This window comes from Branchiostoma belcheri, unplaced genomic scaffold (genome assembly GCF_001625305.1).
Source record: "Branchiostoma belcheri isolate BF01 breed outbred unplaced genomic scaffold, Haploidv18h27 scaffold110, whole genome shotgun sequence".
Taxonomy (NCBI): Eukaryota; Metazoa; Chordata; class Leptocardii; order Amphioxiformes; family Branchiostomatidae; genus Branchiostoma; species Branchiostoma belcheri.
Window position 1 is genome coordinate 1167283 of NW_017802492.1, and position 16488 is coordinate 1183770.

At 37.9% G+C, this 16488-nt stretch overlaps 1 protein-coding gene across 1 annotated transcript; it reads left to right on the forward strand.

The window, feature by feature from the left end:
• Window positions 1-3894: 3894 nt before the first annotated feature.
• On the forward strand, window positions 3895-13891 carry LOC109486772 (coiled-coil domain-containing protein 33-like). Its single transcript, XM_019790664.1, has 9 exons — window positions 3895-4134; window positions 8184-8354; window positions 10075-10270; window positions 10902-10990; window positions 11374-11505; window positions 11951-12085; window positions 12686-12799; window positions 13186-13308; window positions 13809-13891. The coding sequence occupies exons 1-9, from the start codon at window positions 3895-3897 to the stop codon at window positions 13860-13862; spliced, it is 1254 nt and encodes a 417-aa protein (XP_019646223.1). The 3' UTR covers window positions 13863-13891.
• The last annotated feature ends 2597 nt before the right edge of the window (window positions 13892-16488 follow it).

A 16488-nucleotide genomic window follows, 5' to 3' on the forward strand; every position in this document is an offset into this window, starting at 1 on the left:
TATTATGGTCTTGTTTCTAGCTAGATAATGCCTACATGCTCTGTAGCCATTTAGCCAGGGTACAATGTATCACATGGTACCACATTTTGAAGGCCTGATAACTCCAATGTCCTCCAAACATAGCATTTTTATTATGTGCAACATAGTAGATATAAGGAAGTGATTCAGTAATTTATCTAGTTAATGACATATTAGAGAGCCCAAACACATGCATTTTAATCTAAAAGATTGCATGACAAATGCCAGTGCAAATATCCGTTGAAGAAAGCTAAATATCTAGCTATGTGAGTTTAGAAGAGTTATCAGTGCAAGACAGGTGGAAACAAGTTGGGCAGAAACTTGTTCTGGTGTGCTACTTGTGTTTTTGTGCGTGTCAAATTGTATACACGTGTATAATGTAAAAAATGACACACTTATAAAGGAAGCAAAGTATGTGAAATGTGTCCCATTAACCCCACTGCAGAGCCCAAATTATTCGTAACTATTTTTCTATGCACAAACGGCAAGTTAGTAATAATCCACTAATGTGAAGTGGGGCAATTAGCATCTTTCACATAATAAATCAGTTAAATCTAAAAGACAATATTCTAGTCAATACCTTTTGAATTAGGCTAGCGAAATTGCTTGATTTATTGTTTTCAGAGGCTAAAATACCCCATAATTAGCCTCTTCCCACGACTCACAATATTTAGATCCCAAATAAACGACGATTGTTTCTTAATGAATAGCTAATGAAGGGCGTGGTAGTTAGTACCATTCAGATGCAAAGTCAAATTTCAAGTATTTTACAAACCCCATGCAGAGTCTATATCACTTTCTTTGCATTTATCGCTTTCACCAAGAATGTTATATTTTCGGTGGCGTTCGTTTGTGTCTGTACGTGTGTGTGTCAAAACGATACTTTGAGAAGGATAATGGTATTTGATAAGAGGGTAATGATGAGACCTCAAAAGTATTAGATTTGGCCCCCCTGGCAGCTTGTTAAGGTACTGTAGTGAGATTTTCAGTTTGATATGTCATGATCTGTACATGCCAGTATCAGTAAATGGCTCCTCTGAAAAAGTGAAGCTGTGGGTCCTATAGCAGATTTTTTTGAACTGCAAACTTGTGACGTGTGTATAAGAATGAGAGGAACATCGTCATATATCAATTATGAAAATGAAGACTTAATTTGCAAAATTAATGAAAATGGTAGTGCCTGTGGTTTATGTTGGTACTTTAATACTTGCGGCATTTATAAGTTTATTGAAGTTGGATAACGGAAAACATAACTTATTCAAATGTGGATCTCATTGGCATAATTCATAAGGAAATGCTAGAATGTCAAACATTTATAATTAGCAAGCCGTTAGGTTAATATTATCTGGCGAAGGTAGGAGATAAGGAACTTTTTTCAGTAGTCATCATGTCCCTAAAGATTTCTGATCCAGCAGTAAAGCTTGTTCTGGTGTGCTACTTGTGTTTTTGGTGTGTGCCAAAAAAATTGTATACACATGTATAATGTAAAAAAATACACACCTATAAAGGAAAAAGTAGGTGAAAGGTGTCCCATTAAACCCCATGCAGAGCCCAAATTATTCATAACTATTTTCTATGCACAAACTGCAAGTTAGTAATAATCCACTAACGTGAAGTGGGACAATTAGCATTATTCACATGATAAATCAGTTAAATCTCTTTGAAGTATACTCAGAACCCCCATACAGAGCCTTTATCACTTCCTTTGCATTTATTTTAGGAGTCATCATGCCCTTGCATACTTCTGATTAAAAAAGACAATATTCTAGTCAATTCCTTTTGAATTAGGCTAGCGAAATTGCTTGATTTATTGTTTTTCAGAGGCTAAAATACCCCATAATTAGCCTCTTCCCACGACTCACAATATTTAGATCCCAAATAAACGACGATTGTTTCTTAATGAATAGATGTTCCTCTATTCAGAAAAATCAAAACCAATCCAAACAAATGCAGATAGTGTGACAAATGGCCCTTTAAAAATGACTAATATTCAAAAAAGTTCCAAGTCTGCTTTCAATGGTCCTGATAACCCCCAAGCATACCCTTTAAAGTTCAATGCCAGAGCTTCAAATTTCGTCTGGTTAGACTAGATAGATGAAGAAATGTAAAAATCAAAATCATATATCAGCATCTATAATAGAACTCTGGAGAGAGCGATCCGAATTTCGTGAATTTCCAGGCAAAAATTCTCCAATTATTAAGGGTCTCCATGGGGGGTTCCAGAACTCCATAACAAAAAAGAGCTGGAGGGTTTTAATCATATGGCTGGTGATAGTTCCCAATACCTATCCTATGTACAAAATATGAGCGGATTTGGCGACCCCCATCTTCCGGCCACTGCCTGGTTTTCTCATGCAATGACTCTTAAATTGAATCTAAAAAAACATACTTCATACTTTTCTTTTTTTTTCTATATCTGTAGGGTACAAATCTGAGGACCCAACCAGGGAGCTTACCTACTGTAGGTGCCATCCTGAGACTAATTACAACAGAGGTAAGATTAATAGTCTAGAGACCAGACGTATGAATGACTTTACAACTCATCACCCATAGCAGCATTATTTACCTCAACCCTTGAGTAACTGTTAATAGAATCTGTTGAAATTCCAGTGTTGTCCCTAGGCACATAGTGTTAAGCTCTGACTATTGCCAGGGAACTAACATATTTGAAAGAAAAGTCAACATGTGAAAGCTACATGTAAGTAACTGTTGGAAAGGTAAGAAAGCTATTAAGTTATGATGCTTTCTCAGATTGCAAGGCCAGCTTTCTGTATATTACTTTTGTCAGAACTGATAAAAAGCTTGAAAATGTAGATTCTAGAAAGCTATGTACTCCATGCAATAGCTTACTAGCCATGTTATGTTGGTAACAAAATCATTTAGAAGTCTTGGGATTAGGTGTAAAGTTCACATTGCCTGTCCTCAATTCATCAGTAGTTAACATAACTAGAATGTGATTGTGCTACTTTACTTTTTGTGCAATTTATCGTTAGGGTCCTTGCCTCCTAACTTACTTCATATAACTCTCCAAGCAGAGGTTGTGGGGGAATGATCGTTACCTTTTTATATATGGCCATTTTTTTGGTCGCTACACCCACCCGTCGATGGCTGTCGATCTTCTCTGGCTAATGGATACTGCCTGGCCAATTTGATACAGTAACTGTCTTTTTGCCACAGAGAGCGATCTGCTTGGAGATTAACTTCATATGACAAGAGGAAATGTTACACCTGAATAAGACTGATTCTACAGAACTTAACAATTGACATTTGAAGTGTATAATGTCCTTGGTTTTGTCAAATCTTCCATCTTCAAATCGTTTACTGTACATCAATCAGCTTTCTAACAGTTTATTAGTTCTGCAGTCATTCTGTGCACAATGAATGGTGGTGTAATACAGTTTTAATTGAATTCTGTCACACTCATGCACTTTTAAGTAGGTTAAATTATTGTCCTGCAATGATCAAACAAATATTGGCACTTTCTTGTTACCAGTTACTCAAATATAAGCCTAACAAATTCTTTTTGTTCAAATTCTGTCTATAGATGTTTGCCAGCCATCACTACATGTACATAATATATGTTGCATATACATGTATTATGCATGTGCACCAGGGCTGATATATTTTGCTTTGTGAAAGTAACATGAGATAAAGATAATTTTGTACATGTCTAGTGTATATTTTTGCTGCCTTTTTTGCTGCCTTTTGCTTCCTACATCATGAAGATCAGATGTGATTGAACTCATCAAATCTGCTCTAGACTAACCCATCAACAACACGTTGGTTGGATGTTTTTCTGGCTGGTAATGCTATACCATGTAGTAATGACTGCTTGGCTGCCTTGAGTGGCTTCATGCCAAAAACACAGACTGAAGCATGGCGAACCATGCAGTCTTCACACCCCACCAATACCTCATGTTACTGCAGCGTCCAGACGGTCTCATCGCCGCGGCCAGTCCGGAACTCCTGCCGTCGCTGGACTCGCTGGTGGACGGCGGTTTCCGCAGACCCATCTCTCCCCAGTTTGTGCCGCCGACGCCTGCAGATGACATGTTTGACGGACTGGATGACGTGGAAACTGGCCCGAGTTGGCGCCGAAAAAACAAACCCAGAAAGGTAAGTAAGGAAAGCATGCTTACATCCAGGATTTTGAATGGGGGGTATAATACTATTGTTGTGCTATAGGCGCAAGGCAAGTGCCGAAGGCGCAAGGTTCCTAGGTGGGTCAGGGGGCATGCTCCCTCGGAAAATTTTGAAAAATGAACCTTCTGAAATGGCATTTTGTGAAATGGTTTTTGAGAGGATTTTAAAGAACGAATCAGAGATGAATTTTATTCAATGACAAAGGGAGCAGTTTTTCTACGATTCCAGTCCATCTTTTAAAGAAAAATCTTGGACCTTAAGATAAAAAAGTGGACCTAAAAGTGGACCTTTGAGCCTTGTGGCTTGTCCAAACCCCATGAACCCCCCCTCGCTACGGGCATGGAAAGTTTCATATGGCCTAAGACTATGGGTAAATACTCAGTCATAGCTGACATACATTTTGTAGTCACAGGTTTGTAGTTCACACTTAAATAAGTTTGCAATACACACACGTCAGTATATACTAGTCTCACTGATATCTTCACCTTTTGTTGCCTTTCTGTAGTAATACTCATCTTCCACTTTAGTTTAGAACTGATTACATTGCAATATAGAAATTTTTTTTTTTAAAAAAGGCCTACAAAATGGGCCTAATGTTTTGTTATACATACATATTGCTATCAGCTTGTGCAATATTATCACAGCAGTATTTGATAGCAGTATGGGAAAACCAATTGGCATAAGTCTAGAAAAATCTTAAGTTTAAAACTGATGACATTGCAATAACCATTATTTTTGGAAAAAAATCGGCCTACAAAATGGGCCTAATGTTTTCATTGTAAGTTTATGCATAGTTTTACATATTGCTATCAGCATGTACAATATCAACACTGTCCCCATAGCAGTATAGGAAAACCACTGAGCACAAGTCTATCTGAAAAGATTGTTGGTGCAAGTTTACACTCAGTCAAGAAGCATGAAAATTTAATACAGTGATTATACATTTATCTGAAACATTTTGATATTTAATAAGTCCTATAGGCTTAATCAGTTACAATTCTTCCGTGTGCTACAGAATAAGTGACCGATTTCATAGTCTCTTTCCTTCAGGTTGTCTGACATTGACCGATGGGTGTGATGACTTGTGTTAGGATCTGTAGATTAGCATGAAGAGTTGTTTGTGTTCCACCCGTACAACAAATTCCATTCTTTCATCTCCCTTTGTTTAAGTTATGCCAAACGTGTGTGCAAGTGGAAATGCCTTAAGCTCTACCCAAAGCCTCAGAGTTCAAAGCAAGGCTTTCTATTTTGATGAAAAGTTAGAGCTGAGTAGACTCAAGTGCTTTTTCAATTATGGGGTCGAAGGTCTTGAGAATTCCGTCGGGAACGTTTGTACCGTCTGACGGTTGCCTGGGAAATGACAAGACGACAAAAGGTGTGTTGACTTTACCTGTCGTCATGGTATGGAGAAACAGGTGTGCTGGCACACCTGGAAACATACCCTGGGGAATTAAAAAAAACATTTTTTGTTCAATGAAAAAGCGGTTGATCCAGTGCTTTAGCCAGCCTGAATTTTTTTCCATCATTTCAATTTTGTTTGACATCTATTTGGCTCTAGGAGTCCAGGAAATCCTAAGGGGTGTCATGTTTCCTCTGAAAAATTTTGAAATCTTGAACCTCTCAAATGCTATTTCCTGCATTCTAAGGGACAAATTTTGCTAGTAGGCTAAGCTATTTTAATGAGTCAGACATCTTTTTCCACATCTTTATAATCCATGCTTTACTTTGTCTGTCAAAGATGGCAGATTGGACAAAAATTTTGTCCCTCATAACTGGTAAAATTCTGTCAAATGACACACTGAAAGACATGCTGGCTACAACACTGATCATATTTTTTCTGTCAAAGTTATGAATAAGTAATGACTTCAAAAGCTTTCTCTAAGTCTATTCTCCTGCCCCAGACAAACACGTACAGGCAGACCCACTACCAAAATAACACCACCCATCCTTGTCAAACAAGCCATACAGAGTTTGTGCTCTTGTACAACACTGATCATATTTTTTCTGTCAAAGATATGAATAATTAATGACTTCAAAAGCTTTCTCTCAGTCTATTCTCCTGCCCCAGACAAACATGCACAGGCAGACCCACTACCAAAATAACACCACCCATCCTTGTCAAACAAGCCATACAGAGTTTGTGCTCTTGTACAACACTGATCATATTTTTTCTGTCAAAGTTATGAATAAGTAATGACTTCAAAAGCTTTCTCTCAGTCTATTCTCCTGCCCCAGACAAACATGCACAGGCAGACCCACTACCAAAATAACACCACCCATCCTTGTCAAACAAGCCATACAGAGTTTGTGCTTTGATAACCATTTGTTGCCGGGTTACCCCGCGCACCGTGTTTGCACTGCACGCCAGCTCTGGCGACCGCGACTGTGACGTGAACAGATGAATACCTGCGTCGGAACACAACACACCCGAGTTAAGAGCCCCAAGTAGCAATGTTTTCCTCTTGTAATCAGATAATTGATATTGATTAGTTTAGTTTGTAGCTGCAGTACCCAATGGCAACGGATTATTACCGGCCATATACCGCCTCCGTGAGTAAATTTCGTTTCTTACCGGGGGAAGTTTTTGGCGTGGAAAGTGGTGTACTTTGTTCTCATGTCAAGCGTGTAATTGGGGGGCTAATGTGGCAATACTTAGATCCTTAATGTATCTTATTGTGAGGGTTATTAACGTGAGAGTATGATGCTTGGCCATGGGAAGAACGTAGACTAAAACTGTGCCCCAATGGCTGTAGACTACTACAGACCCTGGACTTCTTCTGTAAGTATGGTTTGGAAAAATGTGCAATAATCATTGTAATATTTTATTCCTAAATTCGTAACTGAATCTGAGACAGTGGTAAAATCATAAATTCAGGTAATTATAGCAATGATATCAACGTACATGTAAGACAGACTATTTTGTTAATTTTTGAAGGAGGCATTTGTGATAAATGTTTAGTATATATTTCAATGGTATTATTCGCTGGCAGTAGTTTTGACTTAATGTCATCAAAATGATAAATGAGACTGGTAGGCACAGACAACAATACATGAAGCTTAGATTAATTCATGCTGGTTTATAAAGTTCTGAGCTTTAATAATTAATCTTGTAATCATCAACTTATCAAAGGTCAGATGTATGCCGTGAAAGATTTGATGGATACCATGCACATATATAATATTGTTGATAGTATACTAATTCTAGAGGTGGTAATCATTATGTAGTTAGCATTTCTCAAAATTTGTACTTAGTCTAGAATATGTAATCAGCTCTCAATATCAGTTGCAGGCCTCATGCTATCTTTTTCTGCCATTTCCTGCACTTGCAGGCTTTAAGGCAGAGTTGATTCCTGATAATGATGTTTGAGGATTAGTAGTACAGTCTATACTACACACTTTGTGACCTGACAGCCTTTTAGATTATTGTTACATCTTGACAACAGGTCAATTTTGTGAGGCTCTGAAATACATGTACAAATGTACATATGTGGGCTGCAAAACAGTTTCTATCACACAAATCCTGGCATCAGGACAATCTTTCTTCCTTGTGTATTTTCTTTTTAATATGCTATAATTGTTTTAAAAAAGTTCCACTCTTTTAGAGGGGTTTATCTCCAAGCAGATCCTAAGGTGGTGAGGAAGTATCCAATTCACCAAGCAGTCAGTCTATTAGTCCTAAGACTTAGTACTGCTTGGTGAATTGGATACTTCGTAACATTTCAGAAATCAGAAACGATCAAAATGAATAGACATGACTCGTATGGCATATACAAGCTCTCACTCTTACAATATATGTGTATGTATGTATTTTTTGTACCATCATGGTAATCATTATTACCATGAATTTTGGAAAATATGCTTAGGACTTTAAATGATGTAAGCTTAATAATTTCTTAAGACCCTTACAAATGTACCTCCTCCCTCATGACTTCAATGAAAAGCAGCCTACAGGGCAATTTGAGCTTGTCAAGAATAAAGAATGGTTCAAACAAACAAACAAACAAACATGTTTTTCTTCACAGCCGTTGAAGGATGGGGAGTGGCCGGGAATGGACGCGGTACAGGACGTTCTACCGGAGTACATCTCAGAGACGACACAACCCCCGCCGCGCAGGCCTCCCAAGGACGGTCTACGGCAGTCTTACCAACCTGACGACCCCTACTCTCACTCACTACTGGAGCATCAGTCAAAGGTGGGACAGGGATCTGATGAATGTCATTTAAAAGAAAATAATACATTTCAAAGACAAATATTCAAAAACAAATCAAACTCTACTCCTGGATAAATTATGGAGATTATTTCCAGATGTTTTGAGTGACTCGTGCTTCAATAAATGAACTGAAGTTCTCGAGAAAGTATGTATATACTAGAGTTCCCCGATCTCATACCTTCGCCAAATGATGTTAATCTTTATGACTGACAAATTATACATTAGATTATTCCCCCTTGATTTAAATAATAGGAACCTAATTTTCATGAATTATATCATTTTATCATAATCTCAACAAAAGGACAGTCTTATATTAACAAACAATGCATTCTAGTATTTCCTAATAAATTATGCAAATGAGGTCCTGATTTGAATAAATTATGTTTAATGATGTTCACCTCAACATAACTTTCAAATACCACAAGTATGAAATTCCAGGCAGTTATCATTACATAATTATAAAATTTTCTCATTAATTATGCAAATTAAGTCATTAATAACATAATATCTGCCTGTGTTTCTCTCGTTGTCAATTACCAATGTCACAAGCTTCAATTGTCTTATCATGGAATGCGGCTGATTTATAGAATTTCCCCATAAATTATGCAAATTACATCCATATTTGCATAATTGTCACATAATTATATTAAGCATCATGTAAGCTACCTACATACTAAAAATCACGACGATCCGTCAACCGGTTCTTGAGTTATCCCCTTTTGAATATTTTCAAGAATATATCCCTGCAGTTCCAGGGCAAGGCGCTAGGGGGCCCTAACTCACGTCACTTCTTCCTCATCACAAGAGCTACCTACCATCCAAATTTCATCACCATAGCATGTCTAGATCATGAGATATCAAAACCGGAAGTTCAGCTGCAGTACCATAACAAGCCGCTAGGGGGTCCAAAATCTAATCATTTTGAGGTCTCATCAAGACCTACCCACCTACCAAGTATGAAGACAATCCATCAAGGCCTTCTCAAGTTATCGTGTTGACAGACACACACACACACACACACACACACACACACACATACACGAACGCCTCTGAAAACATAACCTTCTTGGCGAAGGTAATAATATGAATGTATTTGAAAGGAACAGCAGACTTGACAGCAAAATGATGAGATTTGTATAGAAAGAAAGAAGATTGAAATTAGGTTTTACAAGTCTGAGGTTGGAGTACTTGCATGAGATAATCGTAAAAACTATCAATATATTAAAAATAATGAACCCATATGGATGTAACTTATGAAAATTACTTTAATTCTTACTGTACATGTACATTCCACAGTGTTTGGGGGACTCCCTTAGTTGGTAGTGCGATAATTCATACTCAGTCACTCTCATAGTTTCAGTTTCAGATGTATTGGAGTGTTAGGGTAATAGCAGACTGATAATCTTCATAGCTGATGATCTATATAGTGTTCAAATAGGAAAATACTGGTAACGTTACATCAAAGAATGTTTATAAATCTTAGTCTATTCTCTGCAGATGACTTTCTTCATACATGTATTTAGTTTTGTTTGATCTTAGCTGTTATCCTGGGTACCAACCAGATGGTACACAGGCTACTTAGTTGTAGTAGACCATACAAATGTCCCAGGCCTGTACTTTTGTCGAGTCAATAGAGAACCATAATTGACTTTGCAACTTAAGGACAACAATCAGGGCTTCATTTCCACCATTCCCCATGCAGGAGCTGGATAACTACCGTGCAGCGCTAAAGCGGATGGGAGCAGACATCCTGAAGCTGAGAGAGGACATCGCTCGCCTGGAGGCAGAGAACAGCCAGCTGAGGAGGAACCTGCACATGAACAGGGACGCTGCCGACGCTCTGGTGGGGCCTGCCGGGCTGCAGGCACTCAGCAGGGGGGATCTCGTGGATAAATATGGTGAGGAGATGATGCTATAGAAAAATTCAGGGTTAATGACCACCAATTGAACCACCGAGTGGGCATAGGGAACGAGAAGTTTAAGAGGTGGTTATAGAAAATGACCATGCAGGCCTTAAGCATGACACCATTGTACACTGAGGAATTAACATGTAGGCGGGTCATTAACGTTATTGTCATATGGCCTATCCACCTTTTGTTGTTTTTTCCATCCTCTATTCCTCCAACTTGTCAGTCCGCATGTATAAATATTATTATAATCTATTTATAATACTTTATAGATGTGTGGGTTTTGAAATGGAAGCATGTCCATCTCCATCACATCTGACAGTTCAGTTTGTAACAGCATGGCCCGGTCACAGATATACAATGCCATAGAGAAATTTTCATCGCAATACTTTTATTTTATCTGATTGAACTTAGTGTAAACATTGAACAATGTAAGATTGTAGCACTGATCTGAAAAGGTTTAATTAAATGCATTTCGTAGATATAGATATTCCCATCTGATTCAGTGTATATTTTTGATTCCCATCCCTTCTAAAATTCTCTGTTATTTGCTTAATTTCTACCACAGTTAGAAAGTTAATGAGTGTTGGTCTTGAAGTTTGATGATTTCCTCTGTCTGCAGCCCTGTTACAGCAGAAGGTGAGCCAACAGGCCTCCTCCATCAAGGGGCAGAAGGAACGGATACAACAGCTGCAGAATGAACTCATCAAGGTACAGAACCCATTTATATTTAATATAAAACACGGCTTTCATAGCATGGTTGGTACATGCCAGGAGTTCTGTTTTGCCTTGAAGTCTTTTAGTTTCCATTTACTGTTAGCTCTAATAGAGCTAAACTTTAAACATTTTTTACCATGTGTATAAGAACAAATATTGGACATATCTGCCATGAATATGTCCAGAACCTTCATATTCTGTAAATGCACTTCCTGTGTTCTTTCCTCTATAATTCCTTCTCTTCTTTGTTTTGCTCTCCTTGATATACATGTATTATAATAATATTAATACTAATAAAAATGCTCCCTCCTTTGTTATCTTCCTTACAAACTTTACACTTGGTTAATCACGTATTTCTAATTTTTGTTTTTGTCCAGAAAAATGACCGTGAGGCAGAGTTGTTAAAGCAGCAGAAAGCCCAGAAGCCCCAGCAGCCTGTCGCACCTAAAGTACCCGAGAACGATGGCAAGAAAAAGAAGATGGAAGATACTATCAAAAGACAAGAGGAGGTAGCAACAACTTTTGAATTTTTTTTTTTCTGATTTTTTTCTGATTTTCTGATTGACTCAGAGTCTATGAAGCAAGTTAAAACTACAATTTCGAACACAAAAAATGGACTTCTGGCATCTACATAATTATTAACATACTGTCACAGAAGCAGTGGATTGCTTATTCCTTGACAAAGACCAAGACTGGGGTTACAGTCGAATATTTGTGGAAGTCTTTTTGTGTTGGAAATTACAGTTTAAACTTGCTTCACATTATAACTTATACCAACACAGATAGAGTTTGATCAGAACTTTCAAGATACATGTAAGTGTTAGTTGCTAAATTTAAATTGAGAATTACATGTACTACATAACATGTGCATAATCATGATTTAAGTATTAAAGTATTCCCTACTACGGTATTGAATCTGACATAGCCTCATGTTTGTTTAACCTTTCTCTACAGGTTATAGAGAAGATGGAAAAGCTTCTGAATAAACAGTTAGAGAAGGGAACTCTGCCAGCAGACAGGAGCCTGGAGGCACATTCTGCACTGGCTGCAGAGAACGCACGACTCAGGGATGAACTCAACAGAGCTAAGGTACAACATAGCTTCATGAATGGATTCAATAAATAAGTTGTCACGCACCACCGAAAATGAAAAAAATCTGAAGATTTTCTGGAAAATCGGAAGATTGTTTCAAAGAACCTGAAGATTTTTTTCAAAGAATCTGAAGATTTTTCCAAAGAATCTGAAGATTTTTCCAAAAAATCTGAAGATTTTTCCAAAGAATCTGAAGATGTTCTCAAAGAATCTGAACAGAAGATTTTTTCAAATAATCTGAAGATTGTTCTGAGATTGGTTTGAAACATTGTGATCTTAAAATGTTGGAAACTTAGATATTTATTATAATATAATATAATATATAGAAATTAATCAGAATGGTTTTATTACTGTGTAAGGTTTGACTTATATTTAATTGTGTGATATCCCTCACAAGAAAGAAAAAAAAACAATCTATCAAAATTGCACACACACACACACACACACACACACACACAAACATATACTTTTTTAAATCATAAAAGTCTTGTAAAGGTATTTTTCTGTGTAAGCAATCTTTCATCCATGCAAACATGAAGGAACAAGTGTATAGAGGGTTGTCATATAGTGTAAGTGCATTTTGCCCCATGTTCCCAGGAGCCAGCCCAGCCTCACTACCCTCCTGGTGTGAAGATGGATGATGAGGAGAGGCTGGACCTGATGGCAAAACTGGAGAAGGCAGAGGGGAGAATCATTTCACTGGAGAACCAGGTACAGGGTTTCTCAATATAGGGGAGAATCATTTCACTGGAGAACCAGGTACGGGGAGTCTCAATCTAGGGATAGATCATATCACTGGAGAACCAAATTTCTTCCTGCTCAGATTTTGCTCAGCACGATATTGGATTCAGAATTAAATGTTTTATGTGTAGCTTAAAGTGAATGCTTAGGTTTTATACCTGGCCTAATTCAAATATTGCTTAGTCAGTAAGTGTTGTTTTGAGTTTTCAGGTTTGTTATCTCAGAATAGTAAGAAAGCAATAACTTCAAGTATCATGATCATTACTAACAATCATTTATCACCATGCAAACGTATCTGTTTGCTTCTGTACTTGTGCACAATTTTCACAATCATTTACTATTTTTCCACTGTCCAGTTGACAGAAAATGCCCGCATGTGGGGTCGGGAGAAGCAGGAGCTTCTGATCCGGATGAACGAGCGGGAGAACGGTTTTGCGCGGTCGTCACAGATGGTCCTTCACGACTTCCCCATGTCCATGGTGAGATAGGTTTAAGTTTGAGATATTCTCCATGAAGCTTGTTTTTATCCTGCATCTAAGGCATTCTCAATACAATTATCATCAGCCAAGTTTAATGCCAAACCTTTTTGAATTCTATGTTTTTATCCTCTCTGTTATATGTGGAGAGGATAAAAACAAGGGTAACCTATCATAAGGTTGTCATGTTTTTGTTCAACTTATACATATACTTGGTGGAAAATCCTATCAAATCTACTATAAATTATAATACAAGAAGGTGATTATGTGACCTGGAGCTTTGTTCAGACCATTGCATCAGCTATGCTGATATTATTAATTAAATGAAGATTGAAGGACAAAAGGGTGTTGACAAGTGTGATAATGATAAATATGCCCTTCAAACTAAAGTGTACATCCATGAATATTGCTTGAAATATTTGTTGAAATATGGATGGTTTATATTTCTGCAAATCAGACATTTTATACACTGAAACTTAAAGGCTTTTCTAATTTTCTTGCAGGGAGCGACAGTTAATGGCAGACTGGGATCACCAAAGTTGGATCCAATTAAATAATGACAAACATCCAAATAACTGTAGCTTCTCTAAAAAGTTGAAATTCCCATAAAATTATTTTACTTACTGTCTTCGTATGAATGAAAAGTATATGTCTATAAAATGTGTATGTCCCTGTATTTAGATAGTATATGCAAAATTAATGTTCCCAAGCTACAACTAGCAATTATGCAACTCATCAGTGATGTTAATATAAAATGTAAAATGTTATAATAGATATGATTAATGGCAGGGATGAAACAAACATGTTATGAAAAGTTGTGTACAGAATTCTGCCATTAGAGCATGTGTTGCAAGATAACATATCATTCCAATGTATATTATTATGGAATAAATAATATGAGTTCTCCTCAAGCAAATATACATAATATTGTACAGATACATGTTTGTATGTTACAAAGAATTTAAAAACTCTTAGAAATTACTGAGCTTTTTTTGACAAACCTTTGGCAAGGTGATGCAGGTTTTTGTTTCATTTATGCATTCTTGCGTGTTAGTTTTGGGAAATGAATTGTACATGGTATGTACATGTATACTACAATAACAGTACTTTCTTTCTCAGTTTGAAACTTTGAACTGCAATGAATAAAAACAGGACCACAGTTTGTTGTGATTGGCTTTTCTGGATAGGGTTAGTGCAGATAGTACCGTCATAGTAATACTATGCTCAAATAGTGCCATGATCTTAAAGTGGTAATAAACAAGAAACTACTAACTTACAAAGACTAAAAGCCAGTGAAAAGTTTAGCCACCCAACATCTGCTTGGAGAGTAGATAGCCCCAAGGTCAAACATGGCGAGAATATACTAGTAACATCATGGTGAAGGAAGTCATTCTAGCTCCGGATCCTGGTTTTAATAGAGCCGCAAAGAGAGTCCACGCAATCCATGATAGAACTGGATATCATGGCTGTGATGAAGTTATACAAGTTTATATACAGCTTACCAGTTATCAAGGTGAAGTGCATGGATCAAGAGTGGTCTCTAGCAGTTCGGTGAAGTACTGCACCATAAATGTTAGCTAAGCTACGAGGCGTTTTTGATCCATGGGGATTTGTACACCAAGTCCCTCATAATGTCAGATTGGCTAGTAGTACATGTTTCCCTTAATTGGCAATGATGACAATGGACAGTTTTTAAAGAAAAGAACTTGACCGAGGAAATGTGTCAGAAATATAAATTTAAGCTGGATTTCATTCTGTCTAGAAAAAGTAAGAGGTTGGCTTGATAGCTAAAATTCTTCCCAACAAAAACATTGCACTTGGTACTGTCCATCATTTTGCTTTGTCCACTAGGTTAATAAGAAATGCCCTTCATTGTTCCGGATACTCTGTGTTTTAAACTGCCTAACAATCACTGTTAGCCATTTACCTGGGCCACTCGACATGAATGAGATGCAGGTGAGGCATTAGGATTAGTATGGTTTTCTTTTTCCTGACACAGGTTGTAAGACATATAATATTACTCTAATTACCAGTATGAGTGTGAAACAGTATGAGGATGATGCACAAATTAATGTTGACATGGAAATCAAACTTTAAATATGCTTTCTGTTGGGTGTTTTAGAGCAGCCTACATTGTATCTGGATTTCTCTGAAGATTTTGTTCTTTTTTACTCCGTGAAGGAGGTCAGGACCTCCGGACGGAGTGTTGTGATCGGCTGATTTTTCGTGTTCGCAGTCAAAACACTGGGTTCTCTTTGTGTAATCGGCACGCAATTTTATACGCCGTCTGCGGGCATGCCCGTGTTGATGCACGAATGTGTATTATTGCCGTTGCTGCTTTCGCGGTCAATGTAATATTGCAGACGCACCCCTACAATTACGAGGCGAATTGGAATGGTCCAGAAAAACGCGTTGTTTGGAATAGCAGTGGGGGGGTGGAACTTCATGCAGATACGGGGTAGTTTTGATAAGTGGTTCCAGATGTTTTTGCCCATGGTTAAGAGATGCCAAGTTTTTTGGAAGATGTTCGCAGCCAAAACGCATTCTTCCGTACGTCGCTTTTTTGTGTAATTTCGCATATGGTGTGGCATTATGTCCGGGATGATGCACGTCTTTTTATTTTTACCGTAGCTGTTTTGATATTGGAGTAAATGGTTATTTTCGAAACATCCCCATGTCGTTGAAATGTTGTCGTCCGTTTATGTCACCGGTAGTAAGTCGCGGCGGGGCTGATGGGGACGGAAATGTGGGGTGGTCAGAGGTCAACATTAGGAAATGTTAATACCGATGACGTAATCCTATCGATTTCAAACTGGTCGGGTGTGGCGACCTAGTGGCGGCGTGTATTTAGTCACGTACTACTGGCCGGTCGTCCTAGCAACGACACATGGCCAATATTTTTGGGTTGGGCCGCTCCATAGTGTTAGTTGTAAACATGGACAATATTTTTGAGCAACCCATCAATGTGTTCTGCCTCGTGGTCGGATGTGGTCTGGGGCTGGTAAACCGCACATACAGTACTAGTAGATCGGGTAATTTTATGATTTGCTAGTTGTAAAGGCGTCGTGTAGTATGAGCCGGTATATGAAGAAGTAGCCTGTGTTACACAATCATGCTTTTGGCCGGATTGATATGCAACTGTTACTAATTGCAGGGACTGCGCTAATGCCGACCAGTCGCGCT

Bases quoted from the DNA above. Each gene is read 5' to 3' on its own strand.
- LOC109486772 (XM_019790664.1), top strand. From the start codon at position 3,895: ATGGCGAACCATGCAGTCTTCACACCCCACCAATACCTCATGTTACTG. The intron at 4,135-8,183 runs GTAAGTAAGGAA...TTTTCTTCACAG, and splicing joins GAAAAAACAAACCCAGAAAG to CCGTTGAAGGATGGGGAGTG. The intron at 12,086-12,685 runs GTACAACATAGC...CCATGTTCCCAG, and splicing joins ATGAACTCAACAGAGCTAAG to GAGCCAGCCCAGCCTCACTA.